Here is a 21,599-nt window from a genome sequence, read left to right as displayed (position 1 = left end):
CTGTCTATAAGACGCCCCCATGTATAAGGAGCCCCCGAATTTCAGGGACTCTGGTTTAAGAAAATGGGGGGATATGGTCCCCATGTATAAGATGCCCCCAAATTTTGGACATTATTTTTTAGGGGGAAAACCTAGTCTTATACACGGAAAAATACAGTACTCTGAAAGTGTGGCCCAAAGGAGGGCTGGAGAAGCTGAGAACGAGTGGTTTGGAGAGATGGCGAGGAAAAGAACATGGCCACTGTGAGAACAGGAGGCTGGCTTGAACCAGCCGGGTCTTCTTATTCTACGATTCTCTTTCATTGCGATTCTGGTCCGGCAGGGGGTTGGACTACATGGCCTTTGGGTACCCCTTCCAGCTCGACAACTCTAAGATTCTGTACCTTTATGACACTCTGCACGAGCTCGTCCACCCAGTACGTTCAGGTATAATAGGGGCAGGGAAACTCCACCCCGGTTCTTTGCAGGTGAGGGAAGGGCTGGGAGGAAGCGGCTCTCGAATCTGCCACCCTGGGGCACCTGGGCCCAGTGAGGCAGCAGTTAAGGGCCTGAGTCACGCACTTCCCTCCTGAACCTCCTCCTGGCAGCCCAAAGTGTTCCTGATGGGCAGGAAACGGCCTCAATAATAGCAGGCAATAAAGGCAGCCGAGCCAGGCCAGGGTGAGCCCAACAGAAAGAGCTGCCTGTTTGTGAGTCACGCAGGAGGGAACAGCCCTCTATTCAGAGCGAGAGCCAAGCTGGAGGAGAAGGCGGCCCCAGAAGGTGAGAGGAGGAAGAAGAGGAGGAGGAGGAGGAAGAGCTGCTGGCACCCCCAAGGCCTTCCCCGTATCTAAGCAACAGGTACCGAGAGCCAGTGGGTCAGGGCGGCAATATTATTCCTGCACCGCCCACCCCCAAAATTAAAAATACCCTGGATTATTGTTGACGCAGGGTCCTCGGCGCACATGGAACCGGACAGAGCAATGCAAAGGAACGGAAACAGAGGGAGACAGAGGTAGGTCTCTGCCCCAAGGAGTTCACACGCACTGTTATTTCAGCCATCCTAAAGGGGTGGAGACGTCATGTTGTCAAAGGGGTGATGTATCCCAAAATAAATGAAACTAAGGTGGCGTCCACAGCATACAGTCAAAGCACCCAACTTTCCCCCCTCCCCCCCCAAAAAAATCATACAATTGTCGAGTTGGAAGGGTCATTTGGTCCAACCCCCTGCAAGGCAGGAATCTCAGGAATCCTGGGAATTGTAGTTCTGCGAAAGAACTGTGGTTGGCCAGCAGAAAAGACAGTGGAGGAGAAGAAAGGTGCAAAAAGGGTCACACCTACAGCACCCATTTAAAGCTCCCTCCCCCCCAAAAAACCCCCACCAATCCTGGGAACTGTAGTTTCTTAAGGGCGCTGGGGGTTGTAGTTCTCGGATGGGTAAGCTACAGTTCCCAGGATTGAGGGGAGACTACACACTTTGAAACGTAGGGCGTGGGTGTGCTCTGTGGGTCCACAGTACCAGGAATTCTTACTCCCAACGCAGCACATGGAATTCAGAGGTAGACTGCCCCCCAACATGGAGGTTCAATGCATTCAATGCGTAACCAAGCTGTCAGCGTTAAAAGCAGCAAGACCGCTGTTGGCTGACGCCATCTCCCTTTGATTTTAAACGCTTCCCAAAGCCCTCCCTAATAAGGACATCCACACCTCAAATTTAAAGCCCTCTTATGCCATTTCCAAGCGAAAGGAAAGTCCGATGCTGTAAAGAAAAATATTGCATAGGAACCTGGAATGTAAGAACCATGAGTGGAGGTAAGCTGGATGTGGTCAAAAATGAGATGACAAGAATAAATATCGACATCCTGGGCATCAGTGAACTAAAATGGAAGGGAATGGGCGAATTCAGTTCGGGTGACTATCATATCTACTACTGTGGGCAAGAATCCCGTAGTAGAAATGGAGTGGCCCTCATAGTCAACAAAAGAGTGGCAAAAGCTGTAATGGGATGCAATCTCAAAAATGACAGAATGATCTCGATACGAATCCAAGGCAGACCTTTTAACATCACAGTAATCCAAGTTTATGCACCAACTACCGGTGCTGAAGAAAGTGAAATTGACCAATTCTATGAAGACCTACAACACCTTCTAGAAATGACACCAAAGAAGGATGTTCTTCTCATTACAGGGGATAGGAATGCTAAAGTAGGGAATCAAGAGATAAAAGGAACAACTGGCAAGTTTGGCCTGGAGTTCAAAATGAAGCAGGGCAAAGGCTAATAGAGTTCTGTCAAGAGAACAAGCTGGTCATCACAAACACTCTCTTCCAACAACACAAGAGAAGACTCTACACATGGATATCACCAAATGGGCAGCATCGAAATCAGATTGATTATATTCTCTGCAGCCAAAGATGGAGAAGCTCTATACAGTCAGCAAAAACAAGACCTGGAGCTGACTGTAACTCAGATCATCAGCTTCTTATAGCAAAATTCCAGCTTAAACTGAAGAAAGTAGGAAAAACCACTGGGCCAGTAAGATACAATCTGGATCAAATCCCTTATGAATACACAGTGGAAGTGAGGAACAGGTTTAAGGATTTAGATTTGGTGGACAGAGTGCCTGAAGAACTATGGATGGAGGCTCGTAACATTATACAGGAGGCAGCAACGAAAACCATCCCAAGGAAAAGGAAATGCAAGAAAGCAAAATGGCTATCCAACGAGGCCTTACAAATAGCGGAGGAGAGGAGGCAAGCAAAATGCAAGGGAGATAGGGAAAGATACAGGAAACTGAATGCAGATTTCCAAAAAACAGCAAGGAGAGACAAGAGGGTCTTCTTAAATGAGCAATGCAAAGAAATAGAGGAAAACAATAGAATGGGGAAAACCAGAGATCTGTTCAAGAAAATTGGAGATATGAAAGGAGCATTTCGTACAAAGATTACCATAATCAAGGACAAAAGTGGTAAGGACCTAACAGAAGCAGAAGACATCAAGAAGAGGTGGCAAGAATACACAGAGGAATTATACCAGAAAGATATGGAGGTCTCGTACACCCCAGGTAGTGTGGTTGCTGACCTTGAGCCAGACATCTTGGAGAGTGAAGTCAAATGGGCCTTAGAAAGCACTGCTACCGTGTTTCTCATATTATAAGTCATGTCTTATATTAATTTTTTCTTCAAAAAAACACGACATGGCTTATTTTTGAGGGATGTCTTATTTTTTAATAAAGTGCACGCGGGCGCTGTTTGCCGGGCTTGTCAAGCCCAGCAAGGAGCGCCCGCCGATCTTCGGTGACAGGCGGGGATGGGGGGAGAGCGGAGAACGATCTCCGCTTCTCGCCCACCCCCGCCTGTCACACAGCACAGGGCCGAAGATCGGCGGGCGCTGTTTGCCGGGCTTGTCAAGCCCAGCTAGGAGCGCCCGCCGATCTTCGGTGACAGGCGGGGGTGGGCGGAGAGCAGAGAACGATCTCCGCTTCCCCCCCCACCCCCGCCTGTCACACAGCACAGGTCGGCGGGTGCTGTTTGCCGGGCTTGTCAAGCCCAGCAAGGAGCGCCCGCCGATCTTTGGTGACAGGCGGGGGTGGGCGGAGAGCGGAGAACGATCTCCGCTTCTCCCCCACCCCCGCCTGTCACACAGCACAGGTCGGCGGGCGCTGTTTGCCGGGCTTGTCAAGCCCAGCAAGGAGCGCCCGCCGATCTTTGGTGACAGGCGGGGGTGGGGGGAGAGCGGAGAACGATCTCCGCTTCTCGCCCACCCCCGCCTGTCACACAGCACAGGGCCGAAGATCGGCGGGCGCTGTTTGCCGGGCTTGTCAAGCCCAGCTAGGAGCGCCCGCCGATCTTCGGTGACAGGCGGGGGTGGGCGGAGAGCAGAGAACGATCTCCGCTTCCCCCCCCACCCCCACCTGTCACACAGGACAGGTCCGAAGATCGGCGGGCGCTGTTTGCCGGGCTTGTCAAGCCCAGCAAACAGTGCCCGCCGATCTTTGGTGACAGGCGGGGGTGGGGGGAGAGCGGAGAACGATCTCCGCTTCTCCCCCACCCCCGCCTGTCACACAGCACAGGTCGGCGGGTGCTGTTTGCCGGGCTTGTCAAGCCCAGCAAGGAGCGCCCGCCGATCTTTGGTGACAGGCGGGGGTGGGCGGAGAGCGGAGAACGATCTCCGCTTCTCCCCCACCCCCGCCTGTCACACAGCACAGGTCGGCGGGCGCTGTTTGCCGGGCTTGTCAAGCCCAGCAAGGAGCGCCCGCCGATCTTTGGTGACAGGCGGGGGTGGGGGGAGAGCGGAGAACGATCTCCGCTTCTCGCCCACCCCCGCCTGTCACACAGCACAGGGCCGAAGATCGGCGGGCGCTGTTTGCCGGGCTTGTCAAGCCCAGCTAGGAGCGCCCGCCGATCTTCGGTGACAGGCGGGGGTGGGCGGAGAGCAGAGAACGATCTCCGCTTCCCCCCCCACCCCCACCTGTCACACAGGACAGGTCCGAAGATCGGCGGGCGCTGTTTGCCGGGCTTGTCAAGCCCAGCAAACAGTGCCCGCCGATCTTTGGTGACAGGCGGGGGTGGGGGGAGAGCGGAGAACGATCTCCGCTTCCCCCCCACCCCCGCCTGTCACACAGGACAGGTCCGAAGATCGGCGGGCGCTGTTTGCCGGGCTTGTCAAGCCCAGCAAACAGCGCCCGCCGATCTTTGGTGACAGGCGGGGGTGGGGGGAGAGCGGAGAACGATCTCCGCTTCCCCCCCCCACCCCCGCCTGTCACACAGGACAGGTCCGAAGATCGGCGGGCGCTGTTTGCCGGGCTTGTCAAGCCCAGCAAGGAGCGCCCGCCGATCTTTGGTGACAGGCGGGGGTGGGGGGAGAGCGGAGAACGATCTCCGCTTCCCCCCACCCCTGCCTGTCACACAGCACAGGTCCGAAGATCGGTGGGCGCTGTTTGCCGGGCTTGTCAAGCCCAGCAAGGAGCGCCCTCCGATCTTCGGCTCTGTCCCCCGATGCGCGACGGCTCGGGGAAGCAGGCAGGGAGCTCCTGCTGGGTCCCGCGCCTTCGCCTCTCGCTCGGTCGGGGCTACACGACATGGCTTATTTTCGGGGTATGTCTTATTTTTCACCAACCCTTAGAAATCCTGTCATGGCTTATTTTTTGGGGATGCCTTAAAATATGAGAAACACGGTAATAACAAGGCCAGTGGAAGTGATGATATTCCAGCTGAACTATTTAAAATCTTAAAAGATGATGCTGTTAAGGTGCTACACCCAATATGCCAGCAAGTTTGGAAAACTCAGCAATGGCCAGAGGATTGGAGAAGATCAGTCTACATCCCAATTCCAAAGAAGGGCAGTGCCAAAGAATGCTCCAACTACCGCACAATTGCGCTCATTTCACACGCTAGCAAGGTTATGCTTAAAATTCTACAAGGCAGGCTTAGGCAGTATGTGGATCGAGAACTCCCAGAAGTGCAAGCTGGATTTCGAAAGGGCAGAGGAACCAGAGACCAAATAGCAAACATGCGCTGGATTATGGAGAAAGCTAGAGAGTTCCAGAAAAACGTCTACTTCTGCTTCATTGACTATGCAAAAGCCTTTGACTGTGTCGACCACAGCAAACTATGGCAAGTTCTTAAAGAAATGGGAGTGCCTGATCACCTCATCTGTCTCCTGAGAAATCTCTATGTGGGACAAGAAGCTACAGTTAGAACTGGATATGGAACAACTGATTGGTTCAAAATTGGGAAAGGAGTACGACAAGGTTGTATATTGTCTCCCTGCTTATTTAACTTATATGCAGAATTCATCATGCGAAAGGCTGGACTAGATGAATCCCAAGCCGGAATTAAGATTGCCGGAAGAAATATCAACAACCTCAGATATGCAGATGACACAACCTTGATGGCAGAAAGTGAGGAGGAATTAAAGAACCTTTTAATGAGGGTGAAAGAGGAGAGCGCAAAATATGGTCTGAAGCTCAACATCAAAAAAACCAAGATCATGGCCACTGGTCCCATCACCTCCTGGCAAATAGAAGGGGAAGAAATGGAGGCAGTGAGAGATTTTACTTTCTTGGGCTCCTTGATCACTGCAGATGGTGACAGCAGTCACGAAATTAAAAGACGCCTGCTTCTTGGGAGAAAAGCAATGACAAACCTAGACAGCATCTTAAAAAGCAGAGACATCACCTTGCCGACAAAGGTCCGTATAGTTAAAGCTATGGTTTTCCCAGTAGTGATATATGGAAGTGAGAGCTGGACCATAAAGAAGGCTGATCGCCGAAGAATTGATGCTTTTGAATTATGGTGCTGGAGGAGACTCTTGAGAGTCCCATGGACTGCTAGAAGATCAAACCTATCCATTCTTAAGGAAATCAGCCCTGAGTGCTCCCTGGAAGGACAGATCGTGAAGCTGAGGCTCCAATACTTTGGCCACCTCATGAGAAGAGAAGAATCCTTGGAAAAGACCTTGATGCTGGGAAAGATGGAGGGCACAAGGAGAAGGGGACGACAGAGGACAAGATGGTTGGACAGTGTTCTCGAAGCTACGAACATGAGTTTGACCAAACTGCGGGAGGCAGTGCAAGACAGGAGTGCCTGGCGTGCTATGGTCCATGGGGTCACGAAGAGTCGGACACGACTAAACGACTAAACAACAACAACAACATGCCATTCTAGCCACCGTGAAGAAACTGTAGTTTCAGGGTGCTGAGAACTGTAGCTCGGCAAGGTCATCACATACGGATCCTAGGATTCTCCACGACTGGTTAATGCAGAGTAATAATGCTTTAAATGGATGGTAGGAACGCGGCCCTCCCAAATGATATACAGGGAAGCAGGATTTGAATTCCCTTCCCGCACGTTCAGGGCTCAAACAGATGTGAAGTGGGCACACTGCAACTGCAGCTCCCTTGCTGTTCCTCCGGAGTCCTACAACCGACCATCTCTGTTGGGAGATCAGAACTCTGCGCATGCTCCACAGCCTGTCGGGCACCCTCTGAATAAGCCTGCCTCATTCAAGTGTGTGGGAGAGGGCGCTGCTGAGGGCAAACAACAGACCAGGGCAGTTTGTAAACCTCTTCCTGCCCCTCATTATTTCCCCAAAGCCTAGCCCTCCAAAATTCTGCACATGCTCAAAAGCGCCATCTTCTGTGTTGCCGCTTTGCTTGCTTCAAACACTGAAGAACAGAGGGACTGGCTTTTGCCCGGGTGAACCTGCCCTGGTGTTAAGATGAGCTTCTAAGGCCCTCCTTCCTGCCCCGTCTCTACTGGAGATATGATTGACAGGTACTGGCGACAGGGCCTCCTTGGTGGTGGCTAACATTTACAGAATGCCTTGCCTCCCTAAGCCCTGCTTGCAAAATAGAAATTGCAGAGATGGACCACACACAGAGAATGAACTAAAGAAGTTGAGTTGTCTGTGTAGGGCTTAGATGAGCCCAGAATGTGGCAGCGGAGACAGGATCCAGCTTCCCAAGAACCTCAGCCTCAATTCAAGCAAACAAGAAGCAGGTTTCTAGTCCTCATGGAAAGCTGAGAGACACTGCAAAAGCCAGGAAGGTGGTTGAGCAAGTTTTTTTAGTAGCAGGAGGTGCCTCCGGCTCTCCCCATGACACCTACAATCAAAATGAATGAACAAGAAAAAGGGAAGTTAACATGCAAAATAGAAAAGATTATGCAAATTGGCTCTCAATCTGCATAACCCATAGTTCAGATTGCCTAAGGGCGGAACTTTGGTATTATTGATTTGAGTTGGGTTGTTTTTTTTAAGCATGGAATACAGCCCAGTGTTAGGGAATGACGTTTATGGAGCAAAAAGATCGGAATGGACATTAAGAACGTAGAATCTGGATCAGGCCAATGGCCCACCCAGGCCAGCATCCTGTTCTCAGAGGGACTGACCAGATGCCCCAATGGGAAACCTGCAAGCAGGACCCAAGCACAAGTGCAAATCTCCCCTCCCTCTGGTTTCTAGAAACTGGTGCAAGGAGTTCCACAGTTTATCAGCTGCAAATCTGCAGTTTGGGATCATGGCAGAGGGGTCTGTGTGACTCGGAGGAGGAGGCTTGCCTGTCTCTTAATACCTGGCTTGACTTAACTTTCCCTGGCAAGGATGCTTCCAAGTTTCCTCCAGCCCGGGGCTAAAGGATGTGGACGAGGGACGCTCCCATCCTGGAGACATCCCAAAGATTATCGCTTGGCCTCTCGGAACCAGGGACACTTCCCTTTCCTGCTCAGAGGAGAGAGAGGCAGCCAGCGTCTTGGCTGCTGTTTCCGCTCCTTTGCTGAAACATAAAATGCTTGTATATATAGCACGAGGGGCCCTGGACCGGCTGGGAGGGGAGGGGAAGGAGTCAGGGCAGGGCAGTGGCCGGTGGTGGCGTGAGCCACAATATCGCCACACCACCCATCTCTCAGCCACAGATGCAGTACGTGGCCTTAGGAGAAACCGCTTTTCTCAGTATGAGTGTCACGCCCCCTTCGCTTTGGGAATAACTGCACGCCTGACCCTACCTTGCAAGACCGTTGCAAAAATTATCGAGATCGTTTATGCAAAGCGCGACTCAAAAAGCGCTATGTAAATATTACGGCTGCGACAAAAAGGGAACTGCAACAGAATGTTGCAGTACTGAGTTACTCCAGGATTCCAGCGACTCCATTCCTTGCTCCCTTCCTCTCAGTTTGAGGTTTTATCCCTCTTTTGGGTGCTTCCCCCTGCAAGAAAAAGATTGCTCAAACCCCAGGGGTCCCCCCAAATTTGCAGATTGTCAACCTCCTACGAATGGGACGGGCTTTTGGCCTAGGAAACTAGCGGTGCTTCCCCCCTGAAGATTAGAAATTTGTATTTTACATTTATTTATGTAATGGGTTAACCAGGATTCCTCACACAGCTCAGAACTAACTTCTGCCTCATCCAGCCTTGAGAGCATGCAAAATAAGAGTGCCTCTGAGCATGCATTAAGGTCCCTCTCTCCTACTTCTGAGAGACTCATCACCAATCTCTGCCAGTCTGAGTTTTTGCAGCCTTAAGCCCCGGCACCTCTCATTTTAAAAACTGGGCTAGATTCTGGCCACATGCATTTAAAGCACTGAGATGCCAGTTTAAACAGTTGTGGTTTGCCCCAAAGGATCCTGGGAAGTGTAGTTTGTTAAAGGAGCTGAAAGGGGTCTGGAGTTCTCAGAGCCACAATTCACAGAGCGGTCTATCAATAATTCCCTCTGCTCGGGTAACTCAGAAGATTGCAGCTCTGTGAATATGGGTGATCTAACAACTCTCAGCACCCTTAACAAACTACAACTCCCAGGATTCTTTGGGGGAAGCCAGGGCTGTTTAAGGTGGTATATCAGGGTGCTTTAAATGTATGGTGTGAACATGGCTTCAGTGCGAGTCTAGCCAGGCTGTCGAAAGAAGGGTTAAGAAGCGAATGGAACTTCAAACAGCTTTGCCAGATGGGAACTGTAGTGCAAAACATCTGGAAGGTATTGTGTGTGTGTGTGTGTGTGTGTGTGTGTGTGTGTGTGGACCAGAGAAGGCTGTCTCAATATATGTCACTCAAACAAAACTTCCAACACAATCTGGAGCGAGACACACATTGACCATCAATTCGTTCTTATCCTCCCCTCCCCATAGCTCGGGGTGGCAGAAATATAGGCCTTCCTCCGTTTTCTACCTACAACAACCCTGCGAAGTAGGTCAGGCCAGCAAAGGGTCACTGCCCTGAAGTTCAGCTGGGGGCATTCGGGTCCAGTCAAGGACTCCAAACTGGGTTTCCCCAAAGGCTGCCAACTTCATTTTATTTCTTTATTATTGCATCGATATCCCGCCTTTTCTCCAAAGAGCTCAAGGCGGCAAAGTTGCTTCTCCTCCTTTCCATTTTACCCTCCCAACAACCCTGGGAAGTAGATTAGGCTGGGGGAAAGTCATCCGTCGGGCTTCAGGGAGCTTCTTTTACTCTGCTTGATTGACAGACATTAGTGCGTGAGGCAGGGGGAAGCTGGTGACACGCCTTCCCCCCCCAAAAAAAGTCAGCATGGCCAGTCATGATGGGAGTCCAATGCCATCTGCAGGGCCACAGGCTTGTTTTCTCCTGCTCTGGAGGGTAGGACTTGAACCCATGGCTTCAAGTTACAAGAAAGGAGATTCCGACTCAACATCAGGAAGAACTTTCTGACAGTAAGCGTCTCCCTCAGGAGGTTGTGGAGTCTCCTTCCTTGGAAGTTTCTAAGCATAGGTTGGATGGCCACCTGTCACGGATGCATTAGCTGAGATTCCTGCATTGCAGGGGGTTGGACTAGATGACCCTTGGGGTCCCTCCCAACTCTACAGTTCTGTGATTCTAATGCCAACTTTTGTTCCCAAAAGACCTTTGCGGGGGCGAGTAATGTGAGTCTGTCCACAAGGCCTCCAATGCCGCACACATACAAACAGCAATGTTTACCTACAGATAAACACACAGCTGGATATGAACCATACACAAACAGCCTCCAATATATACAAAGGGCTGGGCAGCCCCACGACACACATAATAAAATGCACACACAAATCACCACACCGGCGATGCCGTGTGAGTAATGAAATCACAGCACCCATACTGAGGCCCTTCAGACGCGAGGCTCACTTTTTATTAATCTTAACACAGCACATCTACCTTTGCAGAGTAAATGCCCTTTTTAAAAAGAAACACCTCCCGAAGGTCGCTGCCCCAAGGAGCCTGCAATTTATTTTGCTGCTAAAGAATACGAAAGAGAGGGAAGACTCAAAGCATGACCGGAAGGGTCACGGTCACACGCATAAAGTGCATGGCTTACCCCAGGTAATCCTGGAAACTGTAGTTTGCCGGAATTGCAGAGCTGCAGTTCCTAGGATTCTTGCGGAGGCCATGCACTTTCAGTGTGTCTTCAATGGGTGGTGTGGGTTGGGAAGGGCAGCAAAACTGATGCCCCCCCCCCAGCTCCACCTTGGCACTTTATAGCTTCTGCCTGCCCAGGTGCCCTGCAGCCAGGCTGGCACTCTGCCAGCTTGGACCAAGGAGCACCAATGGCTTCTAAGGCTGTGCTCTGAATGGAAATGAAAGGGAGCAGTGGCTACCGGTCAACCGGCCACTCCCTGGCCACTGGCATTCGGCTGAGCTGGCCAGAGCCCGAAGCCAGACAGGAACTGCTCACAGATGGAGAGGGAGGGCCGCCCCATAGGTGGCAAGGCTTCCCCCTAGTCTTCAGAAGGCACAGAAAGAAATCTCGTGAGACGAGACTTTGCCACAGGCTTGGTGGTGGTGATGTTGTTGTGTGGCACCTGCAGCAAAGCAGGGATGGATTTTATTTTATTTCATTTTATTCAAAGTGGAGGCAGCTCCCACCCAGCAAACTGGCTTCGACTAGCGGCAGGTTTGCAAGCGGGAGAATCTGCAGCGACGGAGGAACCTCAAACAGATTCCATGACATGTACTACGGTTCCCTTTTGGTGCCAAAGTACCACGTAATTCTTACCACGCTTCAGTGCTCACAGACCAGGGAGGAATAAAAGGTCCTCATATCCTGCTCACTGCCCTTTCAAACCAGCACAAACTTCAGGAATGGAAGGCAATTTCACATTCATGGTCGAAAACTGCAGTAGTTAACCTGGCATTCTTTGAGTTCTTAAAAGTATCTGTTACACTATAAGCAAAACAGTCCATTATCTTGCATATATGACCCAACAAGGGAGCACGTGGATAACACGTTATCCAAAATATTGCCTTAGGCTTAGACCATTGAGATAGAATCATGGAACTGTGGAGTTGGAAGGGACCACGAGAATCATCTTATGGTCTTAACCCCCTGCAATGCAGGAATCTCTTGCCCAACATGGGGCTAGAACCCACAACCCTGAACTCAAGCGTGCTCTACCGACTGAGCTACGCACAGCCTTTGACCAAATACAAAACCTAAAGCAACCCAAAGCATCCACGCAGCTGCGATAGGCTCGCCTTTCCAGTTAATCCGGAGTTATTAACCCGAAGTAAAGATAACACAACAACAAAGGCGGGAGTTACAAATCCACGAGCCCAGCCCCCAGGCTTTAGAGACTTCCCCCGACGGGAGGTCTCTGCTCTCCCCCTACCACAGCCCCATGGCGAACCCCTTGCCACCCCCCCCCTTGCGCACCTTCTGATCCACGATGGAGCACGCCAGTTGCTTGACGTGGGCGAGATCGGAAGATGCGGGCAGCAGGACGAACTCGCGGGTCAGCCCGATCTGGATCTGGAAGGAGACGCCGTGGCAAGGCGAGGCGCCGGCCAGGGCGCACGACGGAGCCGGTGCCGGCTCGGGGGCTGCTGCTGCTGCTGCTCCCGGGGACATTGGGGCTGGCGAGCAGGACGAGGAGCGGCCGGGCGGAGAGGCCATCGTGGTGGCGGCGTCGGGGCGGCGGTCGCCGGAGTCTCCCGCCACCTCCCACCCCGCAAACGGGGAGGGTCTCACATGGATGGAGGCTGGAGCGCCTGCTTGCCTACCCGACGGCGCGCCTCGGTGCGCTCCGCGCGCGTCTCCAAAGGCCACTGGCGAAACAGCGGCGCCGCTGCGCTCCTGATGCGCCAACAAACTTTTCTCTCCCTCTCTCGCTTTTCTTTCCCCTCGCCTTCCCCCCTCCACCCCGAGAAGGAAGTGCCTTGAGTGACAAGGCGCGGCGCCAATGGCGGGCGGCGGCGATGAAGTCACGACACCCCGCCCCGCCGCTCCGGAGTGGATCCGGAACGGCTGGCGAGGCACCGGGGAGCGCGCCGAGAGGAAGGAGCCGAGATGTGGCGCTTGCAAGCGAAACGGGGGCTCAGCGCGCGCTGGGGGCGGGCGTCTGGGGAAACCAGCCTTGGGCGCATGTAAGAAAAAGTGCCCCTGAGCGCGTACAGAGTGAGCGCCGGTCGTCTCTAGACAATTCATACGGGGGAAAAAGATTTGGTTTGCAGGTTAGTTTGGACTGCTGGCTCGCCTCTCTTTAAAAGGCGAATAGCTGCTGCCTTTATTTTGTCCGCCGTTTAAGAAGTTGGAGAGAGAGGAGAGGATGTCTGCCCCGCAGGGTTGCAGATCCTTCCAGTTTGCATTGCAGTGCGCTGGGTGGGTATCGGGGCTGGACACAGACCCTCTTTGCTCATAGTTGGAGTGGGTTTCCAGGAAGATCCAGACTCCTCTCTCCAGGATTCGGGAAAGGTTGAGAGGAGTCTCTGCCCCGTAGCCATCACAAACCTCTCCAGCTGTGGGTAAGGGCGTGGAAGCCGCTTCCTGTCTTTCGACATCGTGCCAGGTGTCAAACCTAATTGGGAGACGACGACAGCAGGGATGAGGAAAATCCAAAAATTCCCTCGCTGCTGGAGACGACTCCCCGGAGCCTGCCCTGTTTTCTCCGCCGGCTACACTCATTCGATCAGCACGTCGTGCAAGAGCGCCCCCTGCTGGCAATCCCCGGCCTCCCGCCTCTCCTGTTTCGGTTCTTTATGCCAAAACCGAGCCCGCGTGGGAAGGCGGGGATTAGAAAACAACAAGGGAACCTCTGAGCCTGGACAAAGTGTTCACCATAGCTGCCAAGTTTTCTCTTTTCTCGCGAGGAAGCCTATTCAGCATAATGGAAAATCCCTTAAAAAAAGGGATAACTTGGCAGCTATGGTGTTCACTTTTCACCTGAGTTAACCTCACCTGATCCCCACCCAGCGAGGAATTTCCAGGTAGATTTTCACTATGCCAATCTGCATAATGACAGGGCCTCAGAACAAGGTAGAGGCTGCCTTAGAGAAATAAGTCGCAGAGGACTAGAAGCTTGTTGTGCTTGCGGTGTATTATTATTATTATTATTATTATTATTATTATTTTAATGTACGATGCTGCCACCAAGTTAACCGGAGGTACTTTTGCAGCCAAGTGTTTCTTTTTTTGATGCACTCATGCTGCACCGGGAGGGAGAGCCTGTGATCATATGGTGCTGTAGTGCAACTCCTCCCCTCAGGAAGGGCCATAGCTCAGCGGCAGAGCACCTGCCTTGCATGCAGAAGGGCTTAGGTTCAATCCCTGCCATCTGCAGGTAGGGCTGGGAGAGATTCCTTGCCCTAAACCCTTGAGAGCTGCTGCCAATCAATGTAGACAATACTGAGAAAGATGGGCCACGATTAAGGCAACTTTCTGTATTCCTGTGTTCCTAAGTGCTTGGTGATGTAATGGCAAAGGGAGCTCAGGTGGTTAGAGCGTACAGTGCTGGTAACGCCAAGGTTGCAGGTTCGAACCCCATATGGGGCAGCTGCATATAAAGTGCGTATAATCTCCACTTCATAAAGGCATCCAGTGAAACTGAATCTTGGAAGATTCAGGACAGATAAAAGGAAGTTCTTATCCATGCAAGGTGTAGTTAAACTATGGAACTCAGCCCCACAGGAGGCAGGGAGGGCCACCAACCTGGGTGGCTTCAAAAGAGGATTAGTCAAATTCACAGAGAGCAGTAAAGCTCTCAAATGTTGCTAACTGCCTCCATGGCTGGATGCAGCAATACTTCTCAGTTGCTGAGAAAGGGTTCTTCTGCATGGGTCCTGCTTGCTGGTTTCCCACAGGCATCTGGTTGGCCACTGTGAGAACAGGATGCTGGACTAGATGGGCCATTGGCATGATCCAGCAGGGGTTTAATTACATTGCTATCCAGTGTCCTGGGCCCAGAAAATCCTGCTGGCCCCTTAGAGCTCAGAAGCAAGCCTGGATAGTTAAGAGTTTGTTCCCCCACCCACCCACTCTGAAAGTCAGCCCAAGTTTATAATTGGTATGTGCAAATTGGGGTGGGGGGCCCTGTGTCCCAAGTACCTAGCAGCAATGTCCACCTCTGATCTGGCAGCGGGTCATTTACACGTAGCAATGCCCATTTATGCCAAGAAATGCTTCCTGTTTTCCAACACGCTCCTTCCTTTTTCGGTGAGACACAGTAGAGAGTTCTAGGGTTTGAGGAAGTCTTGGCGGTCCACTTCCTTGCAGTGGAGATGCTGCAGGAGAAAGGGTTTCTCCCGATGACGACCTCTTTTACTCTCTCTCTTCTTGGCTTTTTCCTCCTCCACCTCCTCCTCGCCTCTCCTTTTCCTTAACAACTGGCAGAGTTATTCAGGAGGCTGGTGTGGTGCAGGGGCTTGCAGTGATTTGGAAAGCCTGGAATTCCCAATGTCGCCTCTGCCAGGCAGGCCTCTTCCTCTCCCGCATCTACAGAATGGGGATAATGACACTCGCACACAATAAGCTCAGGCTTGCGGCTGCCACATCAAGCACGAAGGGATTTATCCAACGTTAGTCATGCTTAGAGTAGACCTAGCGAAACCCATGCAGCTAAGCTAGTCGTGCCTGTTCATTTTGATGAACCCACTTTGTGTAACACAGGGCACAATCCTAATTATTTCCCCCGCTGCTTTAAGGAGGGGCTGCGGAAGCAGAGCACAGATCCTGCATGCAGGAGACTCTTGCATGCAGGTTTCAGTCCCTTGGAGGGGCTCCCTTGCCGGGAAACTCAGCAAGCCGCTTTCATGGGTTTTATATTCCTGATGGGGCTTACCTCCCATGTGAACCACAGTAAAGGATTGCAAGCTCCATTTTTTTCAAATAAGTCTACAAGGAACTCATCCTCAAAAGCACTGAGTGGGCCAGATGCCCCTGTGGATCTCAGTTATCCACTTGTGGGGGAAAGACAACGATACACACCCAACTCTCTTCCACTTCTTTGCCTAGCTGCCTGGTGGGCGACTCTTGCCACCCACCCAGCGGCGACCAAGGCTAGCGGCTGTTTACAAGCCTGAGTTAATCTGGTGGCTGACATTTAAGCAATTGAAAATTACTTAAGAAGTTGACAACCCTTGTGAATTAATTTTTTTGCTGCTTTTCCGGTCTGTCTGTGTGGATTTCTATGTCGTCCCCAGGGTTTCAGACTGCTTGGCTTCAGAGAAAGATCACTATGAGGTTATCTTAGAAAACGGCTGTGACTGTCCTAAAGGGAGCCTGCACTTTTGGATTTGGCACCAACCTGCTATTGAGCTCGCTGCTGTGCATTTGCACTAGCCTAGTAACAGCTCTCCAGGGTTTCAGGCACGAGAGTCTTTCTTCCAGCTGTGCTGGAGCGATGACCGGGTTTGAACTTGGAACCTCTGGCATGCAAACCAGGTATTCCAGCACTCCTTCCTCCCTGAGCTGCATTCCTCTCCCCTACCTCGGCTGGCAAAAATGCAGAAAGCAGGCGGAGTCGCAAGAAGCATATCCTCTCATGGCTCCCCTAGGAGGGGCCGGTTCCCTCCCACCTTCCTGTTGCTTGCGCCTTGCAGAAACATCCTGTTGGAGGGGAAGGCACTCCAGGATAAGCCAGCCACAACTTCCCCCTTGGTGTAGACACACAAGCACACAGGGAGCCCAGGAGTCGCAGTCCTCAGGGATCATTAAATGCTTATTCTGAAAGGATGCTCTAAGCTGAGAAGACCAGGGTGGGCATTGCCTTAGCACCTTTTTGCGAGTAACCAACCAGGTAACCTTACTCTTCCCAGGTAGAACGCCTCTGAACCTGAAGGTTCCATAAAGCTATTGTCTATTATTAACTTCTGTTTACACCCTGCCTTTCAGCAAAAGCGTCCTCATAAGTGACATACAAAACCAGCTAGGGTCCCAGAGGATGTGGCGCTTTCAGCACCAGGCCCATCAGCAGACCAACTCTGCGCTACAAAGATGTCTGCAAAAAATGACGCAAAGGCTGGCAGTGTCAACCCCGCCATGTGAGAATCCCTTGCAGACGACCGCAGTGCCCGGAGACAGACAGTCAGGTCGCGCATCCATAGCAGGGACCAGAGGAGGAATGACCTCTGGGAGGAGCAGAGAGAAGAAATGCCATGGTGCATCTGCAGCAGCACAACCGGACGCCTTCATCTGCCCCAGCTGCAACAAAACATGTCTCTCCTGCATCAGTCTCTACCTCACCCCTGAAGGCACACTCCTTGCCTCCTGAGACAGACTGATGCCAGCAGAGGCTCAGTGGTGAGGCCATCTTACCCGCCAGTGTGGTGTAGTGGTTAAGAGCGGTAGACTCATAATCTGGGGAACCGGGTTCGCGTCTCCGCTCCTCCACATGCAGCTGCTGGGTGACCTTGGGCTAGTCACACTTCTTTGAAGTCTCACAGGGTGTCTTGTGGGGGAGGAGGGGAAAGGAGATGGTTAGCCTCCTTGAGACTCCTTCGGGTAGTGATAAAGCGGGATATCGAATCCAAACTCTTATTACTCTTTCATGTAACCTGGCCCTGAGAACTGGGGTGTTGGGGCTGAAGGCTAGTGTACCCCCACCTCAAATGCAGTCTCAAAACGCCCACGGTCACTCATTCAGTCAAACTAACCTGCTTCTCCACTTGATGGATGATGGGCCTTCTGGAGAGTTGATGAATGGGTTAGCAACCCAAAAGGCAATTTGTACCAGCGCTGTAGAAGTGATTAATAACATACCCATGCCTGTGTTAATCAGGGCTATCAAAAGCTTTTAATTAACTGCCTGGCTTTTGTCTGATTAATGAATGAAATTAAAGTACATTTACCTAACTGAAAAGGTTCAGCAGAGGGGGCTTCCTTGAGGTTTGGAAGCAGCACAGAGTCTCATTGACGTGCAAAACATAGCTGACCCAGAATTGATGTAAGGAATGAGCTACTGTGGAAAGGCAGTGCCTCTAAAAAATATTCCCATCTAATTAGGGAATGTGGAATAGTTCCGATTATGCTCACACGCCAGAGTCACAATGGCGCCCAACATCTTTTGTTATAGACGTTCAAGGCCCATCAGTACTTCTGAAAATCCAGGATTGGAAGATATACCAACATGGATTCCTAGGGAGCACTATGGCCGTAAGGCTGCAACTACTTCCCCGGGAGTCAGCCCCATGGAATGACACTCAATTTGTTATCGCAGTTCTCTGCACGGCAGCCCATAATATTATGTACATTTCTTATCTGTCTTTCAACATAATGAGTGGGCTACAACAATGTACAAATACCAGATTATTGTTAAAACAATTTGCAATGGGTCAAAAAAAAGAAAAGAAAACCAAGCCAGGGTTTTGGGTTGTGTCTTCAGCAACTGAAGAAAGCTATACAAAGCTAAGCCTCAAGGGCCGCCTCTCCCCATGGGAACGGACCCAGACTGTGCAATGGTCATCTGAGGCCTTTCTACATGTGTCCCCTCCTTGGGAGGTCCAGATATTGGCAACATGAGAACAGGGCTTTTTCAGTGGTGGCTTCCCACATGTGGAATGCTCCCCCCAGGGAGGTTCAGCTGGAACCACTGTTCCTTATGATAGAATCAAAAAGCAGGAAAGGAACACGAGGGTTATCTAGTCCAACCTGCCTTGCAGGGACCTCAACTAAAGCATACCTGACAGATGGCCATCCCATCTCTGCTTAGAAACCTCAAATGAAGGAGAGTCTGCCACCTCCCAAGAGAGTCCCCTCCACTGTCAAACAGCTCTTACTGTCAGAAGTTGAATCAGAATCTCCTTTCTTTTAACTTGAAGCCATTGGTTCGAGTCCTACCCTCCAGAGCAGGAGAAAACAAGCTTGCTCCATCTTCCACGTGACAGCCCTTGAGATATTTGAAGGTGGCTATCCTATCTCCTTCCAGGCTAAACATACCCAGCTCCCTCAACTTTTCCTCATAAGACTTGGTTTCCAGGCCCATGATCATCTTGGTTGCCCTCCTCTGCCCACCTTCCAGCTTGTCAATATCCTTCTTAAATTGTGATGCCCCAAACTGGACATGGTATTCCAGGTGTGGTCTGACCAAGGCAGAAGAGAGGTAACTGGCGAGACCCAGGTGGCAAAATGGGGCGCCCATTAAAAGCATTTGCAGTGCTGCCCACCTGATACTGAACCAGGTTCAAGGTGCTTGTATTGGCAAGGCCTTGAACAAGTTAGGTTTATAAGAACCACCTGAACCCTTATATCCCAGCCCCAGCAGCAGCTACCTTCTGTTTTAGAATCATGGAGTTGGAAGGGATCCCCTTGCAATGCAGGAATCTTTTGGCCCAACACGGGGCTCAAGCCGATGACCCTGAAAGTCTCATGCCCTACCGACTGAGCTATTTTCTCATCTTTAAACAATGCCGAAAACTTTTCTATGCTGCCAAGCTTATGCAAGCAATTAAGATGTCTTTCTGGAATTGCTGATCTCATGTAAATTTTCACTTGTTTGTTGTTGTAAACCACTTTGAATTCTTCTCTTTTAAAAAAATGAATTGCTTATGCAAATATTTTGGCATAACAGCAAGGTGGAGGCTTGATTATGGCATTGGGGACACTCAATTCAATGCCCTTCCCTGATCAATTGGGCATATACAACACTTTATTCCGTATGAGCCAGTGTGGAGGGAAACTAATGCTCTTCCTCCCAGGGGTAGCGGCAGAAACAGATAGAATTCTTCCCTCATGCAAATAGGAATGAGCAGTCAAGGTGCCATATAAGGGAACACCCTTTGCCTATCTCTTGATTCATGTGCGAGTGATCAGGAGGGTGGCCCCTCATAGCTTTGCTCAAGCTTGTTTGCTGCACCCAGATAAAGGGAATTAGATCCTTGCCCCCCTGCAAAGACTCTCAGAAGCTACAATTTCCCCATGTGTGTGGGGGTCGGGGAGCCTTGTCAAAGAGAATCAGAAATCAATGGACCTTCAAGGAGAAGAGGGCATAGAAATGCTTTTGGGGCCTGACCTTTTGATGGGGAGAAGCCAGAATACTTGGGGACGTTTTGTGTTGGGGGCTGTTTTTATGGGCTGCCGAATGGAGGAAGCAGGCTGTGGCACGATAAGGAAGAACAATTGGTGACAGCAAAGCCATACAAAGGAGCAGGCCTTATATTCCTTATCTGCATCGTGTGGGAAATAGCAAGTTCTCTTACATAAATGGATCCAGAGCAGGGTGCTTGAATGCCCTAACTCCAAAAGCCCAAGTTTTGTGTCACATCACCTCAACCAGCCAAACTAAAGGACCACATTTTTATTTCAAACACTTATTTAAAAATATCGCCCTTCATAAAAATTGCCTCCAGGGCAGTTTTCACGCTGGCCTGGGATTAAGCCGCACTGACTATAATTTACTTACCACCAAACCGTGCAGAGGATTGCAATGCAAACCTGCTTCTTTTACCTATGGAGAAGTGCAAAAGACTTTCCTTCACAATCTTTTAAGGAATGGAACCTTAAATCTTAATTTAAAAAATGGCCAGAGGCAGCTGAATTCCATAGGCTCATGCCACATTGAATAGCAGCTGCATAGGAGGCTGTTCTCTCTTAAAACTACGGTAGTGCCTTTTAAATGAAGCTGCACACTAATACGTCCTCGTTTATGTCACTATCTTGGGAGAATAAGCCACCCCTTGACAAAGTGAGAACAAAGCGTGCCCTGGAATTAGTTCATTTCCAACCTAATTTGATCAGTAAAAGTCAATGGCGTTGCTCGGCCAGCTGGTAGCTAAACCACCACCCAAAGTGGGAAGAGTGCATGAACTTTGGGTGCCTGTGTTCAGAAAGGTAGCACCTGGGCTGGCTATTGCGCTCTGGGGCTTGTCCTCCCTGTGCCCTAGAACCGCTGCAGAAGCCTGGCTCTCTGCTCCACATCCTTGGAGCACAGAGCAGCCGTGGTGAAAAGACCTGTTGTGTCTCTCGGCACAAGAGGAGCTTTGTTCAAAGCTGAAGCTGCAGGTGTTGGCCCTGGCAGTCGCTTTCTCATTCCCGGCTCTCTCCACACTCGCAACCCTGTGCAAACAGAGAACTTCACTCGGCAACAGGCCACCGCTGTAACTGAGCAGCTCCCTGGGGTCTAGAAGGAAGAAGAGCAAGGAGCTAGGCCTAGAGGGGAGAAGCGATGGGAGGCAGTCCTCTGTAGAGTGGAATGCGTGCAAGAGTGGAGCCCGTGTTCCACTTCTCTGCGTGCATTTACGAACAGGAAGCCAGTGTAGTGATCCCCAGTCCATTCAGCCTGTTGCTCCCACAGGAGAGAGTGATGCCCATCGACCTAAATGGCTTTAAAAGATTTAGACAAATTCATGGAGGCGTATCGATGGCTGGAAGGCTTCCAAATACCCGTTACTGGAAACTGCAGGAAGGGAGAGGGCCCTGCTTGCGAGTTTCCCCACAGGTTGGCCCCTATGGGAACAAACTGCTGGACTGGCTGGGCCATTCATTAGATACAGCAGGTTCCTATCCAGGGACAGAATTGGTCCCGAATAACTTGCATGGCCCCGATGCTCAGTTAGGAAAAAAATTCCCCCATGGATTGTGCCCCGCAGGTGGGAGCAGGCACTGCTGCTTCCACAACTGCACCCCTTCAATGGCACCCATTTAACGCCAGACCTGCTGCTACTCCCCTTGCCCTCATTCCTTTTAAAAAGCACCCTGGGGCTCGTGCAGAGTGCTGCCCTGAGCTCCCGGAACAGTAATAAACCCACCGAGCAACCCAGCTGCAATCTATTCCCCAACACGTTTAGAATGAAGCAGCAGGGTCTCCCTTCAAGGCAGATAGCAAGGACAGGCCTCAGTACCTCTCTCTTCAAAAGTTAAGGGTGTTGTGCCCCAGAGAGGAAGTTCAGCTTTGAAACTTTCCTCTTCCCACCACCCTTAATGCCGGGAGGCAG

General features: G+C 51.1%; 1 protein-coding gene and 1 long non-coding RNA gene across 2 annotated transcripts in view; one reads left to right on the top strand and one right to left on the bottom strand.

Annotated features, from left to right (window-relative positions):
* Positions 1–12,609, bottom strand: part of PRKD2 (protein kinase D2) — a 48,541-nt gene extending 35,932 nt beyond the window's left edge. The window contains exon 1 of the mRNA XM_035119991.3: positions 12,112–12,609. Coding sequence (XP_034975882.2) covers positions 12,112–12,351 — 240 coding nt within the window. The 5' untranslated portion in view covers positions 12,352–12,609. The remainder of the gene's footprint in view (positions 1–12,111) is intronic.
* A 9-nt stretch (positions 12,610–12,618) lies between these two features.
* On the top strand, positions 12,619–19,234 carry LOC148685473 (uncharacterized). The gene is made up of 2 exons (XR_015950711.1): positions 12,619–12,908; positions 16,564–19,234. It is a non-coding gene; the product is annotated as an uncharacterized LOC148685473 (long non-coding RNA).
* Positions 19,235–21,599: the final 2,365 nt, after the last annotated feature.

The sequence above is a fragment of the Zootoca vivipara genome, chromosome 6, assembly GCF_965207765.1.
Source record: "Zootoca vivipara chromosome 6, rZooViv2.hap1.1, whole genome shotgun sequence".
Classification (NCBI taxonomy): domain Eukaryota; kingdom Metazoa; phylum Chordata; class Lepidosauria; order Squamata; family Lacertidae; genus Zootoca; species Zootoca vivipara.
The sequence above is the reverse complement of the archived record's forward strand: the minus strand, read 5'-3'. Positions and strand labels throughout refer to the sequence as shown.